This window comes from Drosophila navojoa, chromosome 5 (genome assembly GCF_054131105.1).
Source record: "Drosophila navojoa isolate 15081-1374.11 chromosome 5, UAZ_NAV_1.0, whole genome shotgun sequence".
Taxonomy (NCBI): domain Eukaryota; kingdom Metazoa; phylum Arthropoda; class Insecta; order Diptera; family Drosophilidae; genus Drosophila; species Drosophila navojoa.
The window spans coordinates 17,624,820-17,647,434 of NC_142893.1; the positions used below are offsets into that span (position 1 = coordinate 17,624,820).

General features: G+C 35.6%; 8 protein-coding genes across 8 annotated transcripts; 6 read left to right on the forward strand and 2 right to left on the reverse strand.

Annotated features, from left to right (window-relative positions):
• Window positions 1-37: 37 nt before the first annotated feature.
• LOC115564272 (cytochrome P450 4e2) lies at window positions 38-22,068 on the reverse strand. Its single transcript, XM_089261036.1, has 8 exons — window positions 21,851-22,068; window positions 3,113-3,222; window positions 2,773-3,058; window positions 2,516-2,712; window positions 2,266-2,451; window positions 660-906; window positions 423-602; window positions 38-370 (listed from the first exon to the last, which is right to left on the reverse strand). Exons 1-8 carry the CDS (start codon window positions 22,008-22,010, stop codon window positions 165-167), a joined length of 1,572 nt encoding a protein of 523 aa, XP_089117162.1. The 5' UTR covers window positions 22,011-22,068; the 3' UTR covers window positions 38-164.
• On the reverse strand, window positions 3,722-4,449 carry LOC115564273 (larval cuticle protein 2). The gene is made up of 2 exons (XM_030388423.2): window positions 4,293-4,449; window positions 3,722-4,240 (listed from the first exon to the last, which is right to left on the reverse strand). The coding sequence occupies exons 1-2, from the start codon at window positions 4,326-4,328 to the stop codon at window positions 3,794-3,796; spliced, it is 483 nt and encodes a 160-aa protein (XP_030244283.1). The 5' UTR covers window positions 4,329-4,449; the 3' UTR covers window positions 3,722-3,793.
• On the forward strand, window positions 7,714-8,414 carry LOC115564274 (larval cuticle protein 1). Its single transcript, XM_030388424.2, has 2 exons — window positions 7,714-7,869; window positions 7,935-8,414. Exons 1-2 carry the CDS (start codon window positions 7,858-7,860, stop codon window positions 8,289-8,291), a joined length of 369 nt encoding a protein of 122 aa, XP_030244284.1. The 5' UTR covers window positions 7,714-7,857; the 3' UTR covers window positions 8,292-8,414.
• On the forward strand, window positions 9,753-10,403 carry LOC115564275 (larval cuticle protein 2). The gene is made up of 2 exons (XM_089261037.1): window positions 9,753-9,908; window positions 9,972-10,403. Exons 1-2 carry the CDS (start codon window positions 9,897-9,899, stop codon window positions 10,317-10,319), a joined length of 360 nt encoding a protein of 119 aa, XP_089117163.1. The 5' UTR covers window positions 9,753-9,896; the 3' UTR covers window positions 10,320-10,403.
• LOC149091133 (larval cuticle protein 2-like) lies at window positions 12,416-13,060 on the forward strand. Its single transcript, XM_030388425.2, has 2 exons — window positions 12,416-12,570; window positions 12,634-13,060. The coding sequence occupies exons 1-2, from the start codon at window positions 12,559-12,561 to the stop codon at window positions 12,985-12,987; spliced, it is 366 nt and encodes a 121-aa protein (XP_030244285.1). The 5' UTR covers window positions 12,416-12,558; the 3' UTR covers window positions 12,988-13,060.
• Window positions 14,172-14,959, forward strand: LOC149091134 (larval cuticle protein 2-like). Its single transcript, XM_089261866.1, has 2 exons — window positions 14,172-14,327; window positions 14,401-14,959. Exons 1-2 carry the CDS (start codon window positions 14,316-14,318, stop codon window positions 14,758-14,760), a joined length of 372 nt encoding a protein of 123 aa, XP_089117992.1. The 5' UTR covers window positions 14,172-14,315; the 3' UTR covers window positions 14,761-14,959.
• LOC115564975 (larval cuticle protein 2) lies at window positions 15,965-16,694 on the forward strand. Its single transcript, XM_030389880.2, has 2 exons — window positions 15,965-16,122; window positions 16,176-16,694. Exons 1-2 carry the CDS (start codon window positions 16,015-16,017, stop codon window positions 16,533-16,535), a joined length of 468 nt encoding a protein of 155 aa, XP_030245740.2. The 5' UTR covers window positions 15,965-16,014; the 3' UTR covers window positions 16,536-16,694.
• LOC115564974 (larval cuticle protein 2) lies at window positions 18,512-19,209 on the forward strand. Its single transcript, XM_089261514.1, has 2 exons — window positions 18,512-18,648; window positions 18,712-19,209. The coding sequence occupies exons 1-2, from the start codon at window positions 18,637-18,639 to the stop codon at window positions 19,063-19,065; spliced, it is 366 nt and encodes a 121-aa protein (XP_089117640.1). The 5' UTR covers window positions 18,512-18,636; the 3' UTR covers window positions 19,066-19,209.
• Window positions 22,069-22,615: the final 547 nt, after the last annotated feature.

Sequence of the window (22,615 nt, forward strand, 5' to 3'; positions counted from 1 at the left end):
AAATAGAGAATTATACTAATAAAAGAGTGTCCTTTTTTTCCGTAAAAACACTAATAATAATAATAATAACTTTAACGAATATTAAATTTATACAGCTTAAATAATTAGCCGTCAGCCCCATCCCCCGTAGCTAAATAAATTCCGACACACATTCTCCTCAGCTCCTATCGCCTTTGTAGCCTAACAGGAACCCCGCTCAAGGACTTCAGGGTAATGGGCAGGTGCAGCCTCAGTTCCTGCGGACCTGGCTTATACGTATGATCGAAGACCTGTGCTATGGTCTGCTTGGCCAGGGGAGCGGGCAGGATACGGAATCTGCGCAGCAATTTCGACAGCGTCACCTTCAGCTCCAGCAGAGCAAACTTTTGACCTGTCAATGGCTGGTTAAGTAAAAGTGACGTATCATATAGATGGAAGCATACCGATGCAATTTCTGGGGCCCGCACTGAAGGGCACAGTGTCGAAGGCATTCGCCTTTGTTCGCTCAGCTGCCTCAAAGCGTTCCGGGCGAAACTCGTAGGGCGCCTTGAAGCTGTGCGGACTATGGCCAATGGCTAGAATAGGCAGCCCAATCGTCGTGTCCTTGGGCAGGTGCTTGTCCACTGTGGAGTAGATGGCTGAGCATTGAGTGGAAAGAGGCTTAAGGCTTAAGCACTCACATATTGTTGTTGCTTCGCGCATTGTGCGAAAGATGAACGGGACACTGGGAAACAAGCGTAATGTTTCCTTGATGACCAGATCCAAGTACTTCATGTCCTGCAGCTCCTGGTGGGTGGGATCACGCTCTCGTCCATCTGCAGTGGCGTACATAAGCGCCTGCTCCTCATAGGCTCGCTGCTGCGCATCGGGCGACCAGGCCAGGCACCAGATGGCAAACGTGATGGCCGAAGCAGTTGTATCATGGCCCTAAGTATATTTATTAATTAATTATACAATATATTTGATTTATATTTACGTGATTTTTTGTTTAGAAATTTTAATAGAACTATAATTAATTCATTAACTTTTTATTTCTACATTATTAAAAAAATAAAATGTTTATAAAATAAAAAGCGATACTTAACTACTAATTAATATTAAAACATTAATTACTTTTAAGTAATAAAAATATATTGTGTGATATTAAAATATATATTATTTTATTATTATTTATATTATTTGATTATTTATAAATACTTATCCTAAAAATGTTTAATTTACAAAAAAAATATATAAATGATTAAAAAATACACACATAAAATATATTTCTTTTATTTTTATTTTTACATATTATTATTATTTATTTCGTTATGTATTTATTTTATTTTTAAATTCCTTACTGGAATATATGTATGAAATATAAATATTTTTCCACAAATAAATTGAAGTGTTTTAAATAAATTATTATGAATAAAATAATTATTAATTCTTTTTATAAATATTTTTTTATATTTTATTTTATTATTTTATAAATGTCCAAATGCTCTGGGCTATAATTTTGGCTTATTTGAAAAAATCTTAATAATGTATTGAACATACAAGATCAGAATAAGCTTAGCTAACGAGCATAAGGGGAGTGAAGTCAGTGAGAGTAAACACGAAAACATTGAGAACAGAGAGAACTGCAACAAATGTTACTTTATCATGCATTCAAATAATTTTGCTTCACTTAATTTTTGTTCGCTTTATTGTTCACATTGAATTCTCGCAATTTAATAAGAGCGCGAGCAAGCGATAATGATTGTCGTGATGCCATTTTACATCTATGTATGTATGTGATATTGTCAATCGACGAGCATCGAGCATTAGTTAAACGAAGGTGAGCTTCACATTTTTGTCGGAACGACGAGCGCAACCTGAACATAATCAAGCCAATGTGAGATCGATAGAAAAAAGTAGAGCAATAAAAGCAACCTGTTTATCTATTGTATATATTAATATAATAGACGTAGACTTGTAGCTGAGGCCAATATAATTATATTGATTTAAATTGTAAGCAAATTCTTTTAAATCTTTATTATATATATATATATATATATATATATATATATATATATATATATATATATATATATATATATATATATTTTTTTTTATTTTTTTTATTATTATGTATATCGAAATATGCATATTAATATAAATTAAATTTAATATGCATATTATATAAATTCTGAAACTATATGAATATTAACTTAATTTTAATATTCATATAAAAATAAATGTATTAAATTTCAATTATAAATTTCATTGCAGTTTATTAATTTCGTTAAGGGGATCCCAACTCACCTCAAACATGAACGTGGATACCTCCTCAAATATTTCCTCAAAGGTCAGCGGCTTACCATCCACCTCGGCAGTCAGAAGATTGTCGAGGAATGCCATTTTGGGTCGTTTGGCGTCCAGCAGCTCGTCGTCCAGCTGTGGGGCCTCAAAGCTGGCTGTTTGAATCAGTCGACGACGTTGCTCAATGATCTATGCAAACAAATGAAAAACAGTTGAGTCCGAGTCCATTGGTATGCTTCCGCGCCTTGCCAACCTGAGCGAACTCAGTGCGCAGCGTCGTCAATGCCTGCTGCTGTTGCTTGTATAGCCTGGTGCACCTGAAGAAGCTGTCGGAGCGCTTGAACAGCGAGAAGACGCGCTCGGAGACGATGTGACAGAGGCTGTCGATGGCGCCCACAATCGGCGATGGTCGTCCCTCAATGCTGTTCACACGAGTGCCCATTGCCGTCTCTGCGGATAACAATGGAATATTGACTGGAGTTGAGTTGACTTGAGTTGAGCCGCACTCACCACAAATGACATCAATTGTGTTCCGGGTGACCAGCGCCTGCACATCGAACGCAGCGCCCTGAGCGGCCTGCGACTCATGCTCCAGCAGCTTCATGAAACGGCCGCTCGTCTCGTTCATAATGTGCAGAAAGTCCCTCAGTATGCGAAAGTGAAAGGAGGGCGTAATCAGCTTCCGCCGCACCGCCCACTGATGGCCATTGCCAGTGAGCAGGCCACTGCCCAGCCACGGATAGAGCAAGTTGTACGGCTCATACTTGTAGGTCAGAGCAGTGCTGCTCAATATATGCTAAAACGAACAGAAATCGAAAGTATGTACATACAACATATACGATTCGCTTACCTCCACATATTTGTTTTCCACAAACATGATATATGGCAAAGGCCCAGCCCAGAGGCATATGTTTTTGTAGTCGTATTGCTTGAACCATTTCAGCAGGGTTCTCAAATAAGCTGGGATCACAAGAGAGAGAGAGAGAGAGAGAGAGAAAGAGAGAAAGAGAGATTTAATGAAACTTGTCTATAATGAAACCGATTTACGATCGATTTAACCTAGTTAAATCTTCCCATCTGTACGGTTGTACGGCTCATATTATCTCTAGTGCCTCGTAAAAATGCCTTCAACACATGAAAGGTATTTGAAATCGTTGCTCAGTTAATAAAATGCTAATCACACAAGCTTTTCGATGAATGGACCTGCAGTGTGACTGAAGTAGGCAGCCAAGTCAGAGGCTGCATGACTAGAGGATACCCTGCAATGAGCATTTATATATATTTATAATTACTTTTTAATGCGCGGATGGCTCGTCGCACTCATCAATCATGGACATACTTCATGGAATCTACCACGCCGTCTTCACAAAACCAATATACCCTGATTTCACACGATCAATGGGTATGAAAACCCGGAACAAACCCGCAATAATCATGATCAAAATTAAAATATAGAATATTTAACATTCTCATTTGATAGACTTTATTTGTTCTGCTCGCTTTTTTAGAGTTATTATTTAATCATAGCTGATTAGCCAAATATTGCTTTCCTCACAATTTGGCCCTCGGGCGCTGGAGGATGTGCAGCAATATAATCCAGGGCGCGCTGGATTTCGATTGGCACTGGTGGGGGAGTGGGCAGAACGTCGCCCTGTGGCTGATAGCCATTCTCATCGGCAACATAGGAGATCTGGATGTGCTTGCCTTCGGGCGAGATCCAGCCGAAGGAGCCGTGGATGTTGCCGTAAGCATCGCCGCTGGCGATGCTACTGATAGAATTGGAGGTGTCCAGGCTTGTATCGAATCCATCGGGACGCACATCATCCGATCGGGATACCACAACGGCGTTCACATCATCACTTTTGATTAGGGGAACTCCCACCCGTGCGACCGCGACCCGTTGATGAGCCACAGGCTGACGGGTAAAGGATTTAAGCGGCGAGCCGTGAGCCATGCCCAAGATGACGCAAATCATCACCTACAAGCAGTGTTTATTAACCAGAGCTAATCCCAGACACTCGGCTACTTACGGCTTGGAAAACAATCATTTTTGGTTTCTTGAACATATTTATTTATTTAATTTTTTGATTTTTGTCGTCGTAGAACACAGAGAACGATCGTTGACTGATGCCGCTGTGGAGCCCGGCGATGGTTTTTATACAGCGACAGCTTTGGCTGCTGGCCACGGAGCGACCAGTTCAGGCGCATCAGTCAATTATGGCTGTGAGTTATGGGTCTCACAGTCACGCCCATATTAGCAAATTAGCGAGCTCGAAAATGCTGATATAGTGTTCAACACTTGGTTGGATTGAGCCCCAAAGCGCGCTCGTTCGCCAACTCGTTCGCAATTTGTCACAAAGCCGAACTGCAACACCAGACAAATTAGACCAGGCCAATTCATAAAGATCTGCCCATTCAAAATGTTATCTCAAAGGCGACGCTCAGCGAAAACAAGTTTGGCACACATACCAAACTAATTTGATTTTATTTGTTTTCCGCCCCAATATGAAATATAGTCTTCAAGCATTTTATATGCTAATTTGAGCAACTATGCCATAAAGCGAATCAATTGAAATCATTTTCTATAGTTACTTTTGTTTTCAATATTGGCAAATGGCTTGGCTTTCGATTCCCGACTAAACACACATCTTGTGGACTTGTTAAGTGCCTTTGGCTTCTATTTGAGAACCGGTTATGAAGATTTTTGTAAATAAATCATAAATGCTTTGAATCTGCCATTAGTAAGATTTTCGGTGCAGGCGGATTTTCAAAGATTGCACTCAGCCGTGGCTTTTGGCACTTTGAAAGAAAATAAAACTAAACTAAAATAAAACAAAAATGTCTTGAGTCATTGATAACCTGTTTCGTTTGTGATAGAAATGAGTTAGGGATTGAGCTAATGAATTTCGTATACATTTAGCTGAGTGAAGAGCTGCACATTCACACAGCTCGGAAATGTTTCTTTTGAATAAGTTGAACATTGTAGCCCATATATGATATTTTGATATCATCTGATGATGATGTTAATGGCCTTGATAATACAATTCGATATGTTTTATAAAGTTTAAGGTTTGTGTATAGTCTTGATGTATTTTAAAATATTTAGAGCAGCTCGGAGCTGCTAACACTAGCAATTTTTATAAGCACTGACTAAAGAAGTAAGTAAAATAAAGTCAATATACAATAATTAACCTAAATTCAATATGCTGAGGGTGGAAATAGAGGAAGAATATTTTTCTGCTTATATATGCCAAGGATTTATGAATAATATTATGTGTGCTCGTAAGGTCCTTATACGTAAGTTCGTATAAATTGTATAATATAAAAGTGTCAATACCAGGAGAGGCAAGTGACAAGTGAGAAGGGGGTGAGAGACGAAGTACTCAGCGGGATGGTAGAACCCGTAGGAGAACTGTTGCTAGAGCTATGCTATTAACATAATTCTGTTAATAGCATAGCATAGTATGGTGTGAGAAGAGCGAATTCTGTCTCTCATTCATAATAAATATTTTTGTTATGTTTATAGTATAATTCGGATATTTACACACATTTATTTGTGTGTATTTTCCAAAGGATATGCCGTTGCTGCATTCACATATTCAATAGACTCGAAGAAGATCATACAAATAAGCAGAAAACAATGCTATGAACATTGCTCAGAGCTAATACACTCGTTTCGTGAATAGGTATATTTTGATATTTCTTTTATAGCTGTTGTTCTGCTTGAGCTGCAAGTTTGTCTTAATATACTTCCACGATGCAGGCCAAAAAGTAATTCGCGTTTTGTCGCTGTTCAATCAGTGCCAAAGAGTAGGCTACGATTTACTGATTGAATCGAGATGAGTATTAAATTTGGCTCTCGAGTTGTCAACAGTTTATCGATGCTACACGAAAAGTTTAAAGGAAGCTTACTTAAGTATTAACTAAGTATTAATTAATTAAGTCTACAAGCGATTGTAAAAGAAAAAGTTTGTCAAAAAAGAAACTCAATTATTACCTTTATATATCTTAGAGAATCGCCCTCTTATTCATTTTCACATTTATAAATTATTAATTAATATTGTTTATGAAATATAAATTAAAATTAAATCTACAGTCTAATAAATTTAGCCAAGCGCAACAAATATATATTGGCTTAGAAGAATTTGTAAACAAAATACATATTATCACTTTTAGCCCCGAAATTCGCTAAAGTCAAGTTTGCCTCAGAAATGCGCAGCAAACGGCGAAATCGTGTGTGAGCTATGTATAGACCTCTTTGTTTTTAAATGTGATTTATATATGACGTAGTGCTGCTAAATAATTGTATTTGTATTTGATTGGTTTTCATTGCTATTAGCCACAACGTGAGCTGACTGGTTTGCGAGAAAAGACATTTAGTGAGTGATACAGTTCTACATAGATATTCCAGATGAGCACAGATGGCAGCTCATCTAAGCCCGCTTGCATCTAGTTTAGCTATCGACAGCAGCAGGCAACGACAGCAAAGATTACAGATTTTAAAATTCAGGGCAAAAATGCTTTAAATATTGTAGAATAAATATAGAATAATGATTAAACAATAATAATAATAAAAAAACAAAAAAATAATAAATAAATAATAATAATAATAATAATAATAATAATAATAATAATAATAATAATAATAATATAATAATAATAATAATAATAATAATAATAATAATAATAATAATAATAATAATATAATATAATAATAATAATAATAATAATAATAATAATAATAATAATAATAATAATAATAATAATAATAATAATAATAATAATAATAATAGTAAAAATATTTATGTACTATATAACGTCTTAGAATCATTTTATATGTTTAATAAATTTAAAGAAAAAAACTAATTTTATAGATTAAGTAAAAATAAATTAGCTATAGAGTTTAAGAAATTAAGCTGCAATAATTTAAATAATTCCTAATGAATTCTCTCAGCCCAGTTTCAGCTTGAAACAAGTAATATCTCGCCTCCTTTAATGCAGATATAATCTGCTTAAATTTTATATTTAATCATTTGCTATCCTTAGAAGTCTTTCGCAGAAGATTCAATATAGAGCTGCATATTTTGTGGCGAAATCGAAATAAATAAAGATGTTAAAATATATGTACATATATAATAATATTATAAAACAAAGCAGCAAAATAAACCTGTACTGACATGCCCACTTTTTATGCATACACACCTCTATATATCTAAATATATATACATATACGTATATATATACATGTATGTACAAGCAAATTATGTGAAATTGCGACGTGATCAAAAACAACTGTTTATTTTGTTATTTTGATTTCTTTTGGGCGGCGTGATCGCCAGTTAAACGAGTTTTCTGGGGCAGCATCACCAGTTCTGACTAGCTATAATTGCAGTTTAGCGATTAAATTCTACAATATATGTATTAAAACAGTGTTTTGTTATTTGGTACAAATTTGAATATATTGATGCACCCGACAGAATTCACCCTTGCAGCATTCAGCCGCCTATCGAGCGAACTGTATAAAAGGCAACGCCGGCCCACAGTGGAGCATCAGTCAACGTTCGTTCCACGTTCCATAACTGCATTCAAATCAAAATGTTCAAGCTAGTAAGTATTTTTGGGTTTTGGCATTCGAGGCGTGGCAGTGGCCAATTCACTTGCACCTCTTCCAGGTATTGATCTGCGCTGTTATCGGCCTGGCCGCCGCCTCTCCAGTGGGCCCATTGAGCGACGATGTGCACGCCGAGGTGGTGAGCCGCAAGGAAGATGTCCGCGCTGATGGCTTCGAGGCCGCCCTGGAGACCACCAACCACATCACACGCTCGGAGGTCGGCGATGTCCATGGCAACATTCAGGGCAAATTCGGCTGGATTTCGCCCGAGGGTGAGCACATCGATGTTATCTATGTGGCCGATGAGAACGGCTATCAGCCCAAGAGCGACTCGCTGCCAACCTCACCCCCGATCCCAGAGGCAATCCAGCGCTCCCTCGACTGGCTGGCTGCCCATCCCAGTGCACCGGAGCACTAAATGGCTATGGAATCGTATATGTTGACTTGACTCTAGGCCCTGCCCCGATCGTGATAGTCTCTAAGAATTTTGTGCATTGTTGATGACAATTAAAAAGCTGAACATTTGTGTTATCAAACAGAATTTCGTTTCATTTATCTATCTCTAATAGATTCAAATAGTGAATAGAGCAGATAATAGAATTGCGAATAGAGTAGAGTATTAACACTTATAATATATTTAGATAACTTTGTAATGTCAATAGTTTGGTAATTGGGAAATACTTCTTCTTCTCATTTACTAAGCAGGTTCTTCCAGCAAACGAGGATGCAAGCTTAGTATTAAGAACAAATTGCCAATTATTAAAAAGTTTGTCGAACTTTGGCATTCAAATGCAATCAAACCATGCATGTATATATCAGCAGCAGTACAGGGATAAATTCAATAAATTATAGATATAATCTCTGGGGTATTTCCCTGCAACATATGATATTTTTAGCTAGGAATATATTGCTATAGGAATATATATGCCACGCTTTATACAAAGTGTTTGCTTCAGGAGATTTAGAAATGTCATAGAATAAGCTCTTTTATATAAAATCATTTAACAGAAGAGCCCTAACATTACGAATCTATTTTAATAAGTCTTTTTGTATACAGAAAAATACTTTATTTTTTATGCTACTATATATCAAATAAGTTGAACACTTAATATATATATTTAAATAAATCTAAATTCAATCAACTTTCAATGTATTCCATGTCTTAAAAGACTAGATAATTTATAGAAAATAAATCTATAATGTATAATATAACTGTTAAAAATAATATTACTCTCAACATTTTGTCCGCTTCATATTTTAGATCCAATCACATTTAGATTAACTGTTTAAAGGAATTCATTAGAAACAGTTTATCAAGAGCTAAACTAATGAACTAGCGGCAAATACAAAATATGTATCAGCACCTTCTTCTTCCTCTACTATATACTAGCCAGAGTAATTTATCTACAATATTTCATATCATCTGTTAACATGTCTCAAAATCATATGGCATCGAGCTCGTTTTTGTCGCTTGATGTGTGAATTGGATGAATAGTGTACAGCTCTCATGGCGTGATTTAAAGCATTGATAATAAAGTCTATGACTAGCATTGAGGTGAGCTGAACTCGTTTCCTCGTCGGTCGTTGCTGCACTTTAGCATTTAGAATTAGCAAAGGAAATAAATAAATAAATAAGATAGAACACCGTCTCCCTAGCTATTTTAACTGGTGGCATTTCTGTGCCACGTCTGGTAGCAACGCTCGTATAGAGTTGTTAATTCTTATCAATATAATAATAAAAATATATTTATTATCTCTCTGAAATGCTCCGATCCTAACTAATTTTCATTGCCACACTGCTTTGCCTCTTTTAATTGTCCAATCAAATTCGCCAGCAAGCCCCTAAAAGAGGTTTCGATATTCGTCGTGACAATATTATTCGCAATTAAGCATTTTCGATGCGAATTTGCATTTTTGTGGCGTCAGTTACGTCAGAGGAAGCCGTATAAAAGGCGGCTCTCGCCCAGAGTGGAGCATCAGTCAAAGCTTGTCTCGACAATCAACAACTGCAATAATTATCAAAATGTTCAAACTCGTGAGTACTCTCTCAAGGATGCCAAGGATAGCCAGTGATTAAATTGAATTCTTTTCCACTCAGGTGTTGATCTGCGCTGTTATCGCCATGGCCGTCGCTCTGCCAGTCGGTGATGAGTCGAAGGCTGAAGTCCTTAGCCGCAAGGACGATGTGCGCCCCGATGGCTTCGACGCCTCTTTGGAGACCGACAACCACATCGTGCGCATCGATAGCGGCGATGTTCATGGCAACATCCATGGCAGCTTCAGCTGGATCTCCCCCGAGGGTGAGGTGATCGAGGTCAAGTATGTGGCCGATGAGAACGGATACCAGCCCAGCAGCGCCAGCCTGCCCGTTCCTCCCCCAATCCCAGAGGCCATCCAGCGCTCTCTGGAATGGATTGCTGCTCACCCACCCGCACCCGAACACTAAGAACTTTTTGAGTTGAATGGATCTGTCGAAGGCTTGATTGATCTTTCTTTAACGCAAAATAAATGAATATAATCACAAGTTAAAGTTTGTCTATTGTTAAAGTAGTTTGGAAAAGAAACCGGATTTCATATATAACTATGAGCTGCATACGCTGAGCTTTGTTAAATAATCTGACATTTCTTAAATGTAAATGAATTGCTCTTAATCTCTTTTGGCTAAGTAAGGTGAATTGTTCTAAGGAATATTGAAAAACCTTAGTGCATGATTCAGATTTCATAATAGTTGTAATGTGATCCCAATGATTGAATGAAACTAAGTATAAGACAAAAACTCTATAACAATATTTTTTTTCTATACAATTTTTTTATACTAAACTTTTTACTATTTCCATTGAAAACTTAAGTAAAATTTCGGAAAAGTTTATTAAAAAAAAAAGAAAAAAACATATAAAGCTTGAATATTTATTATTTGATTATTTATTCTGCATTTATTTTATTTTTTATTTATATATAGCTTAGAGATTAATATAGCTCTATAGCTCTATAAAAATATTTAAAATAATAAATAAATAATAAATAAAATAATTAATAAATATATACTAATAAAGGGCGAACAGAGAGAAGAAAAAGTCATTATAATTACATACTAATTAACCTAAGTCAAAATATGATTTTAAAATTTAAAATGTTACTTTTTTTTGCATGTAAATGATGAATTTTTTTTTTATATATTAAAAACAATTATCAACACAGTGAATGTGACTTATGAAATTGTGAATTATTAGGCTTAACTGAGGCTCGTTTCTTTAACTTTCTATATATAACTTTTTACCAGCTACATAAGTTATTTATATATATTTTGCCGTATTTATATATTAAAAGTCGTAAATTTAAAATTAACATAACTTGACAAAAAAAATAAAATAAAAATAAAAATAATAATAATTAAAGTCCGGTTCTGCCAGCACATTGTTAAAATTTTACTTTATTGTTCATATAGATATGATTTAAGCTTATTGCAAATTTAATTATGCGATCGCAGAATGATAAAAGTATGATCAACTGTTTTCAGGCATCTGAGTATTCAGAGGTACATTTTTTGACGTCATTGAAATATTCAAATTTACAGTAAATAATATAAAAAAATTAAAATGCAATAAGTAATGCACTGCATTGTATTAATTTGTAAACGTTTTGACTAACATGATTTGTTATTGAGTAAATTGAATGTTTTACACTCTACATTAAAAATATCATATATATGTGTTATATACAATTTTTTTTTATGTACCGATTACAATTCAAATCACCAAATTAAATTGCCCTTTATTTATTTACTTATTTATTGATTTTTGTATTTTTCTTTCATTGATGTTTTTTTTAAATTGTTTTCTAATCTAAGACTTTCTGGTCTATATAAATGTTAATATAATAATATATAAAAATTACGGTTTATGAATTTAATAAATAAATAAATTAAAATTAATAATATGTATGTATATGTATATATTTGCAATGAATATTAGGGAGTGCGCATCGTGTTGAACACAAGCTGAGCTCTACACTTGATATAGGGTATTAAGTGAACCACCATTCCATGCTGAAAGTGTTCAGCAATCAAAATAATTAACGGCTTTAAATTATATTAAACTGCTAATATATTCGGCTGGGTTACTCCCTGCATTATAGGGCAAACGATGGCTATAGAAATAATATTATATAAATACACAGCTTCAATTGAACAAACTGGTCTCAATATTTATGTTCGATATTAAAGATATCCACGAACAGGTCTGAGGCTTCTTTTTCCTGTTTCTCATTACCTAGCGATGTCAATCGGGTGGAACTTCAACCGTTTTTTATCATATGTGGCCGACTTACGCTAAATTATCGTATATACATATGCTTGGCATATTTATGCATCACTTAATTAAGGAAATTTGGGTTTAGTTTACCATTTAGTTCTATAGAATACAGAATAAATATGCCACAATGGCTTCTAAATACAATTGTTGCCAGTCATTGATGCCAAGGCTCTGAAAGAGTTATGGAAATTCAGTGCTAAAATGTTAATTGCATTAAAACATTTACGATCCAAAATTTGCATTTTTTTTAGCTCAGATACAGGTCTTCTCATATGCAGTTGCGTCAGAGAAAGCTGTATAAAAGCCGTTGACTATCTAGAGTGGAGCATCAGTCAAGGCTTGTCTCGACAATCAACAACTGCAATAATTATCAAAATGTTCAAACTCGTGAGTACTCTCTCAAGGATGCCAAGGATAGCCAGTGATTAAATTGAATTCTTTTCCACTCAGGTGTTGATCTGCGCTGTTATCGCCATGGCCGTCGCTCTGCCAGTCGGTGATGAGTCGAAGGCTGAAGTCCTTAGCCGCAAGGACGATGTGCGCCCCGATGGCTTCGACGCCTCTTTGGAGACCGACAACCACATCGTGCGCATCGATAGCGGCGATGTTCATGGCAACATCCATGGCAGCTTCAGCTGGATCTCCCCCGAGGGTGAGGTGATCGAGGTCAAGTATGTGGCCGATGAGAACGGATACCAGCCCAGCAGCGCCAGCCTGCCCGTTGCTCCCCCAATCCCAGAGGCCATTAAGCGCTCTCTGGAATGGATCGCTGCCAACCCACCCGTACCTGACCGCAAGAACTAAATCAATTGATCGAACCCCGTAATAGACGTCTATCGAAATGCATAGTAATTAAAAAGCAATATTCAAAAATCAATATTTTTGTTTTCATTATGGGGAACCTTTGCAAATTTCAGGAAAACCAGCAGCATTTAAATAATAAAAAACTTTGTGATTGCAAATCACAGAGTCTATGTAAAGCTTTGAAAATATAAATTTGATCGCTCATTATAAAAGTACTTGTGATATACCATAGTAGAGGAACTTGGCTTTAAATCTATTACATCAAAAACATTTCTACAAATGTATTTATATTATTTTTTTCATACTTTTTTTATATATAAATTTATCTTCTTTTATAAAAATATATATTTTTTATTTAATTTTGTATTTATTTTATTTATTTAAAAAATAATTTTCATTCATTAATTTAATTTTATTTTTATTTTTAACCCAGTTTTAAATATATTTAATTCTATTTTTTTATGGTGATGATAAATCATATATATCACCATATCTCTATATATGCAGTACAATAAATAGGTACGGTTGCCATCATTTGCAGATGAATCAGACTGAGGAATTAATAGTTATTATATAGGCTCTCAAAATAATTCTAGTTATATTCATAGTGTCATACATTCCCAATAGTTAGCATCTCTTAAATTCTTTCTATGAGCAAAATAAGATCGCAGCAATTTCTTATACTTTTCTGATTTTTATAAAATGAGAACAAATTATTCTATCTGGCCTCGCTCAACCAAAAACACGACCGACCACCTCGAGCTCCAAATTCGAAGTGTTCTTAATATGGGGACTTAAATGGAGAGCAGGAGAGAGCATTTGAAATTTTTAAATCTTACCGTTCTCATCTCTCTTGAAAATCTCTTAAATACAAATTCTCTTAAATTCAAATACTCAAGTGACTTAACGGGTCCTATAAATGGTAGATAGAAGTTGATCAAAATTTAAAATTTCATCCAATATAATCTCATGCATATACGAGAGTAAAAATCCTGATTTTAGGTATTTTTTAAGAAGATTTAAATTTCTTTTGGCTTGAAACAAGTTTCGTGCTGATGAACTGGTTCTTTTTGCACGAGACCAAAGCATGATCAATAGTAGGTAATTATTCTTAAACCCAACAAATAGGTTGCAATGCTGATGATTATTGCATAAGCTACAAACTGATACACATTAACTGATGATAGTACATACTATAAACAGTGTTTATTCTGCACAGGTGTTATATTTTATGCTGCAGAGAAAGAAGGTATAAAAGCCGTTGACAGACTGAAGTGAAGCATCAGTCAAAGCTTGTCTCGACATCCAACAACTGTACTATTATCAAAATGTTCAAACTTGTGAGTACTTCAAAGGACACTAAGGATGAACCAAGGATTAACCAAGGATATAACTAAACTGAACTCCTTTTAGGTGTTGATCTGCGCTGTTATCGGCATGGCTGCCGCCGTGGGAATTGTTGTCAGCGATGACTCCAAGGCCGAAGTGCTGATCCAAAAGGAGGATGTGCGTGCAGATGGATTTGAAGCCGTGTTGGAGACCAGCAACTCCATCAGTCGGAAGGAGAGCGGCGATGAGAAGGGCAATATCCAAGGCGTCTTCAGCTGGGTCTCCCCCGAGGGCGAGAAGATCGAAGTGAGCTATGTGGCCGATGAGAACGGATACCAGCCCAAGAGCGATTCTCTGCCCACTCCTCCCCCAATCCCAGACGAAATCGAGCGTGCTCTGAAATGGATTGCTGCCAACCCACCCGCCCCTGACAGCAAGAACTAAGGCTAGCAAGAACAAATTGGTTGAACTGATCCTATAACAGACATCTATCTCCAAAAATATAAGAATATATATTATAGAGATAGGTCGCACAAAATATTATAAGAATCTATGCAAGTAATATATACAATCTGCAAACAGAAATTTAGCAATATTCAGCAAAGCATATAATAAAATGTTATCCAAAGGCTGGACTGAATGATTATATGAAAGTGTTCAATTTGCAAATTTCATCAGCTGCCGACTTTATTCGTATAATTTTAAGTCGATTTAACGGAATTTAAGAACTATATGCCAATCTTGACATAGACAGAAATGTCGACTCACGAGCAGCAATGAAACGAAGGCTATTTTCTCATTTGTGCCCGAACTATGAGTACAGGCTGGACATGATTCGCCCGATGTGCTGTGAGAACGACAGAATTATGGAAAGAAAGAGAGAAAATGAAGCGAACTACAGTAGAGTTCGGTTATTACGACTCCGCCTATAGCGTCCCCAGAGAAAACTTATACGCTTAATGCGTCTTCCGAGTATACCGACGGTCGTTGTGCGTGGTTATAACCAGACTATACTGTATATAGCATATCCATTAAATATATTTATGTTCTAAATAGTTGTAATCTCAATAAAAATTTTAAATGAAATATAACTAAAGAAATAGAGTTTTTGTTGATGACAAATTTAAGTTCTAATGACTTTATGGGTCAAGCCGTATAAGAGCTCTATGAAGTTAGACCAAAAGTTCCAAATTCTCTTCTTATTGAGTATAAGTATACTCTTTATGGAGTTTACTCTATATGCAAGTTGATTCATTTAAGGTTGACCTTCCTTATTTAAGAACTACTATATATTGTGCAATATAAATGAATCAATGCTATTTCAAACACATATTAACAAAAAGCATATAATCCTGCTAATATTGGCAAATCAAAATAAAAACCATTACAGAAATAATTACACTTTATGGTTTTGGTGTCTGGCCCATTTACAATTTAAATAAATAATAATTAATAATAAAATAATTTCCTGCTATTTTGATTCCGTGATCTTGATTTGTGGTATTTTTTAAGAAATTCTATTAAATAATTTCGTTTAATTTGAAACAAGTTTGGTGGAGATGAACTCGTTCTTTTTACACGAGATCAAAGCATGATCAACACTCAGCAATTATTCCTTCTATCGATGCAATGCTGAAGATTATTGCATAAGCTAAAATTTCATTCACATAAACTGATTCTCTACAGGTATTAGATTTTATGCTGCAGAGAAAGCTGTATAAAAGCCGTTGGCAAACTGAAGTGGAGCATCAGTCAAAGCTTGTCTCGACATCCAACAACTGTACTATTATCAAAATGTTCAAACTTGTGAGTACTTCAAAGGATTAACCAAGGATACAACTGAATCTAACTCCTCTTAGGTGTTGATCTGCGCTGTTATCGGCATGGCTGCCGCCGTGGGAATTGTTCCTAGCGATGATTTGAAGGCCGAAGTGCTGATCCAAAAGGAGGATGTGCGTGCAGATGGATTTGAAGCCGTGTTGGAGACAAGCAACTCCATCAATCGGAAGGAGAGCGGCGATGAGAAGGGCAATATCCAAGGCGTCTTCAGCTGGGTCTCCCCCGAGGGCGAGAAGATCGAAGTGAGCTATGTGGCCGATGAGAATGGATACCAGCCCAAGAGCGATTCTCTGCCCACTCCTCCCCCAATCCCAGATGAAATTCAGCGTGCTCTGAAATGGATTGCTGCCAACCCACCCGCACCTGGTAGCAAAATCTAAAGCTAAAGCAAAAACTGAAATGATTGATCTGATCCTGCAATAGACATCTATCGAGTATAGTATAAGAATGTATATATTATACAGATATGTCGAAAAAATATAATATTGATTGAAATAATAAAAGACCTGCACCCAATATTAACAAATTTTACAATATTCAGTAGAGAGAGCACTCAAAGACAAATTATTATTTATTGTGTATAACAAAATAAATGTCTGGTCATATTTATTTCTTTATTAGAGATTAGCGCTATTATAAAATATACAACAAGAAATTAAGGCTCAAGCAATAGAAATCAGGGCCCTCGACTTGATCTGGTTTATATAAATTTAAGTTAATTAATGCAAATTTAAGACCTATATGTTCGGTCAAGAAACTTCACTTGCATACCTTGACTTTCGACTGTCTTGATACTATTATATACTTATAAGCAGTGAACGCAATTAGCGAAAAGAGGGAGAGTGTTCAGAATGAGTGTGAGCACAGGAACAGTGAGCATAGGGAGAGCCATATTCCTAATCTTCCAACTGCAATATTCAATGTTGCCCTTACAAACATGATTTTTATACCCTGAACCCATTGAAAATGGAAAATCAGGGTATAATGGTTTTGTGTAAAAGTATGTAACGGGCAAAAGGAACCATCGCAGACCCTATAAAGCATATATATTATTAATCAGGACGACGAGCTGAGTTGATATAGCCTTGTCCGTCTGTATGAGTGCGTCGATCTAAGAAGCTACAAAAGCTAGAAAACTGAAATTTGGCATGCATTTCAAATACTAGAGACTTGTGCTTTAGAATGTACATACATTTGAACATTTTGATTACGTTCTGAAAGTTTCATTAGGATTCTTATAATAATATTGCCAGCACTGCAGCGCAGCCCAAGCTCAATCGCTGCTTACTGCGCAGTTGGCAGAGCGCGTTCTTTTACGTGCGCTTGGATGCATGTATATGTATATGTGCATACAAGAAGTACAGAATGATTAGAATATCAGAGTGGAGGGTTCAGGGTATCTACTAGTCGCGCAGTCTCGACTGAAACCTTCTTACTTTTTAATTAATTTACTAATAATAATCTTTTATTGCGCACTTTAGTGTTTGTATTGGCCTCTTCCGATTTGGCTTAATTTTAATATTCCATATTTCATTTAAATTTTAATATTTAGACATTTTTCTAGACAGTTTATGTGCTCGATCTGTGAGCGCTCGTTTGGCATAATGAAGCCGATGAGCTGTGAGAGACAGTAGCATATAAAATAGGAAAGGAAAACGAAACGCATGCCCTCTTACCTCTGTAGTCTTTACACACATAAACTCTCTTACAGAGGTAATCTATTCCAACTGCCGCACTCGAAAGGATTTCATTTAATTATAATTTATTTATAATAAATTTAAAATTGAAAATAAGTTAAGAATTTAACACAGGCAACTGGAGAAGTAGAATAAATACATATATTCATATTTTTTGCTCATTAAGTATTAAGGGTTTAATGAATAGCGTTGATGGATCGAAAAGTGTGAGGGCCTCAAATTGCAACTGAAATTAATTAATATATGTATACATATGTATATATTCTTATACGCCGAAAGAAGAGACTTTGTAAAATCCGGAGTATTACAACTTAAGCCACCTCAACATACCTAGCAAAAGGAAAATTCACGTTTTATTTATTTAAATAAAAAAAACATATATTCCTCTCTTAAGACCCCTTTCAAGTGATCTCAATAGCAATTAGGCAATCCAGAGTTGGAAGTACTTTCTTTTTAGAAATTCTCAAAATATATATTCTTTTGAGTTGAAACAAGTTTCAGAAAGATGAACTCGTTCTCTTTAGACGTCATAAAAGCATTCGCATTAGTAGGCGGTTATTGCCTATACTGTTACTGTCTGTATAAGCCCAAAATGCGTATGCAATGATGTAGATTATTGCATAAGATTGAAATTCAGTCACATTAATTGAAATTACCAAAACGTTATGATTCTACAGGTAGAATATGCTGCAGAGCAAGCTGTATAAAAGGCTGAGCACATCTGGAGTGAGGCATCAGTCAAAGCTTGTCACGACAAACAGCAACTGCAACAACAATTATCAAAATGTTCAAACTAGTGAGTACCCTCTAAAGGATGGCAAGGATAATCAGTGATAAAACTGAACTGAATTCCTTTCAGGTGTTGATCTGCGCTGTTATCGGCATGGCCGTCGCTTTGCCAGTCAGTGATGAGTCGAAGGCTCAGGTCATCAGCCGCAAGGACGATGTGCGCGCCGATGGCTTCGATGCCTCCTTGGAGACCGACAACAAGATCTCTCGCGCCGAGAGCGGCGATGAGAAGGGCAACATCCACGGCAGCTTCAGCTGGATCTCCCCCGAGGGCGAACTGATCGAGGTCAAGTATGTGGCCGATGAGAACGGATACCAGCCCGTCAGTGCCAGTCTGCCCGTTGCTCCCCCAATCCCAGAGGCCATCCAGCGCTCTCTGGAATGGATTGCTGTCAACGCACCCAAACTTGACCGCAAGAACTAACTGAATCCTGTAGCCGACATCATTCGAAAATGATATGGTGATGACAAAACTGCCATTCCTTTCCATTGTAAACAAAAAGTAAAAAAAAGAAACTGTAAAAATATACTTAAAGCAACCAGCAAAAATAAAATGCTCTTGAATATATTCACCTGGTCAATATATATTTATCATATTAAATATTCCTCTTTATTCACAGCTGTCCTTAATGACATCTCAAAAAGGATAACAACCGTCAAGTATGAGAAAATATACTCACAATATAATAATTTAATTTTATTTAACTTAATTTAAGAAATAATTTCTTATTTATTTAATTCATTTTAACAAGCAATTATTTATTTAATTATTTATATTTTTTTTTTTGTATTTTATTTTATTTTTTTTTTATTTAAGGAAAAAAGTTAATTTAAGGAATATTTACTTTATTTTATTATTTTATTTATTATTATTTATTTATATATATTTTTTTAAATTTATTTTATTTAAGAAATAATTTCTTTTCATTTCATTTTAATCAACAAATAGTTTGAAAGTCTCTTTCATATCTCAATTTAATTAGTAAATTATTTATTTTTATTTCATTATTAAATGATTGGGTATCATACACTATGTTACCCAATATATATATATCTCTCGACACTCTCCATTTGCCAGTGATGAATTCTTCTCTCACTAGTCGTCTCAATATGGTGAAATTGAGAGACCTTTTGTGGTGTATCAATTAGATTTAGAACTTCTATCTCTTCTTCTTATGGCCGATGGGGCTATCAGTCCCAGAGTGACCAACTCCCCCGATCCCTGATGCGATCGCTACCCATACCAGCAAGGAATAACTCTAATAGAAATAATCAGCTATAGAGCCTCACCCTAATAATTTCGTGCTCAATGCAAAATTCATATTCCAGTTCTTGAATATCTTTGCTAAACATGGAAGGTTATTCTAAAAAGTCAGTGGGTCACGCTCCAGTCTTTTCAGCTCGCGCATCGCGAAATTCGTTAGCATGCGATAAATATTCTAATGAATCCATAAAAAAAATTTCGCTAACTGTATTCTGAGCTAATCAAGCGACAACAAGTTTTCGAAATCTCAATTTCGCTTTCGATTTGCATAATATTCGTGAATAATAAAAACAAATAAGTTGCCTCCAGTAGCCGCAGCGAAGCGTCAAGGTTAAGACCAGCTCGCCCGCTTGCAAGCTGTATTTTATTTCAAATGCACAGAAATATTATATGTTGAGCTCAGCAAAGCTCAATTGTTGCAATATTCTACATTGATATAGGGTTCAATGTTTGCTTTACGATCAACAGGCCATTTAGTTGTCAGCTTCTCCTTAAAACTAGCAATTAGCTGTAATCATTCTGTTAAGGCTGATCACTCTATTAAAAACAGAAATTATTTTAATGGTTTATTGTAGTAAGATGATAATAGCATAAGTAATTGGCATACAATTCGCTCTTATTGACTATAATTTATTTCTGTTGTTTACAGATATTTTAGGAACAAAATTGTATTCTTTGAAAAGAAATATTTTTCTTTTCATCGCTTGAATCAATTTGAAATTGTTTATATTTAGCAGAGCTAAGCTGGCTTGATGAACAAAAAATATTCAAATCTTGTGAATATATAAATAATATTATTTGGATTCTCTGTGTTCTTGACATTAGAAATGCATTGCACACAGCTAATCGACAATTTGAATACAGTCGAGTCTTGATAATTCGAAATGGCAAGGGTATCTGTTCCACTTTCGAATTACACCGAAATATAATTGAGTTTGATTTATCGCTATATTTGATATAGCGGGGTACAAATTATCCAGACTCGACTGTATTTTGTTATATGTCTACAAAAAGAGATTAGCTGATTCATATTATTTTTAGATTTATTACCATTTTGAAGACATTTAATAGATCTCAAGCGACGATTAAGCCTCGACAACTAAAGTTAAATTGATGTACAAAATACTCTGATTTGATGAAGCATTGAAAAACATTTTGAAACAGATAAGCCTGTACCAAAGTAGGGGTAATAAGCCACACTAGGGGCTACCCTGGGTCAAGCCATGAATCGCTGTGTATAGATATGTGTGTGTAAGCCAAGAATAACATTTTTATAGTCTTTTTCTCGGTTCTTCTCTTCTCTTTTATTTCGATTTCTTCTTTTTTATCTCATACCTATCATTCATACCTACGAATTCCATTTCTTTCTTGCTTTTAGGTTAAATTTTTAATATTAAAATTTCTCATTTGCTGAGTTCGATTATTGCGATTGCTTGATTAATGTAGTTCCTAATGAACTATAAGATTTGTATATCCCTACAGTACTACACACGCATTACCGACACATTATACCCTAACTACCAGGACATCGTCGTCTTTCTTAATGCTCACAAACGCACAAGATTCATACACAGCAAAGAGGCGCATTTAACATTTGCACGAATCATATAACAAACTGGATTCGAGCAGGTAAACAAAAGGTTTTTTCTTCTCTTGCACATACATAAACTGCTACAGATGACAGCAGCAACCAGATTCCAGACTGAATGCCAAAAGGCGCTAACAACACGATTAAATCGAACATATTAATAATTGTACTTTCGGGGATAGCAACAAGAAACCAGACTTTTAATTAACATCGCCAAAAACCAGTCGGATCATATAGATATGTACGAAATCATAAAATAAAACAAAATAAAAACAGAAGAAAAAAAAAACATTGTATGGCCAATTAAACTCCAAAGAGCTCTGGCAATCGTTGTTGACCTTTGACATTTCCACTTACCGTCTGGAGTGAAGCCCAACTGCAGTAGGTTGCCAACGATTGGAAAGGCTCTTGGGCCAGGAAACTGTCCACTGAGGAGCTGGTAGAGTCGAGCATTTCTTCGCGCCAGCAGAATGTAACACAGAACAGCTGCAACACCGAGCGCAACTAAGTAAAGCATTTTGACATGAACAGCGATACGAGATAACTGAATGGACACTGCCTCAACAATATGCGTTCGACCTATATGCTAGTGCCTATCAATAGCAAATAGTAAATTGAAGCCGACAAGCGTCACTGAAGCGATTACAGAGACGAGATTAAAAGTGCCCAGAGTCAGTTAGTTCCCACTGCGAGATGCTCTGCTCTGAATGGGGGCAAATGCATGCTACCACTCTATGACACTATATACTCCCTTCCTAGCAGCGACAGTGCAATAAAGTTGCAGCAATCATGACTAATTCTCATATAATTACAATTGCTCTATTCAATTTCAATATGAATTATTTGATTATAGCTATACGCGGATTTAGACAAGTTTAGCTCGGATACAGCTCAAGTATGCGTGCTCCATTTGATTGATAGACATGTTCCCATTAGTGGAAGTCCGTGAGCTAATTTATTTTTAACTAGTTGTGATCTTTAATACTTTAGTTGTTTTGATCGTCATTTGTTTACTCTGCTTTAATTTTAAGCAAATACAAACGAAGGTGCTAACTGAACAAAGCTTAGACAAATTTCATCTCTTTTCATTTGAACTAATCCTTTCAGTTAACTGAATGAGAG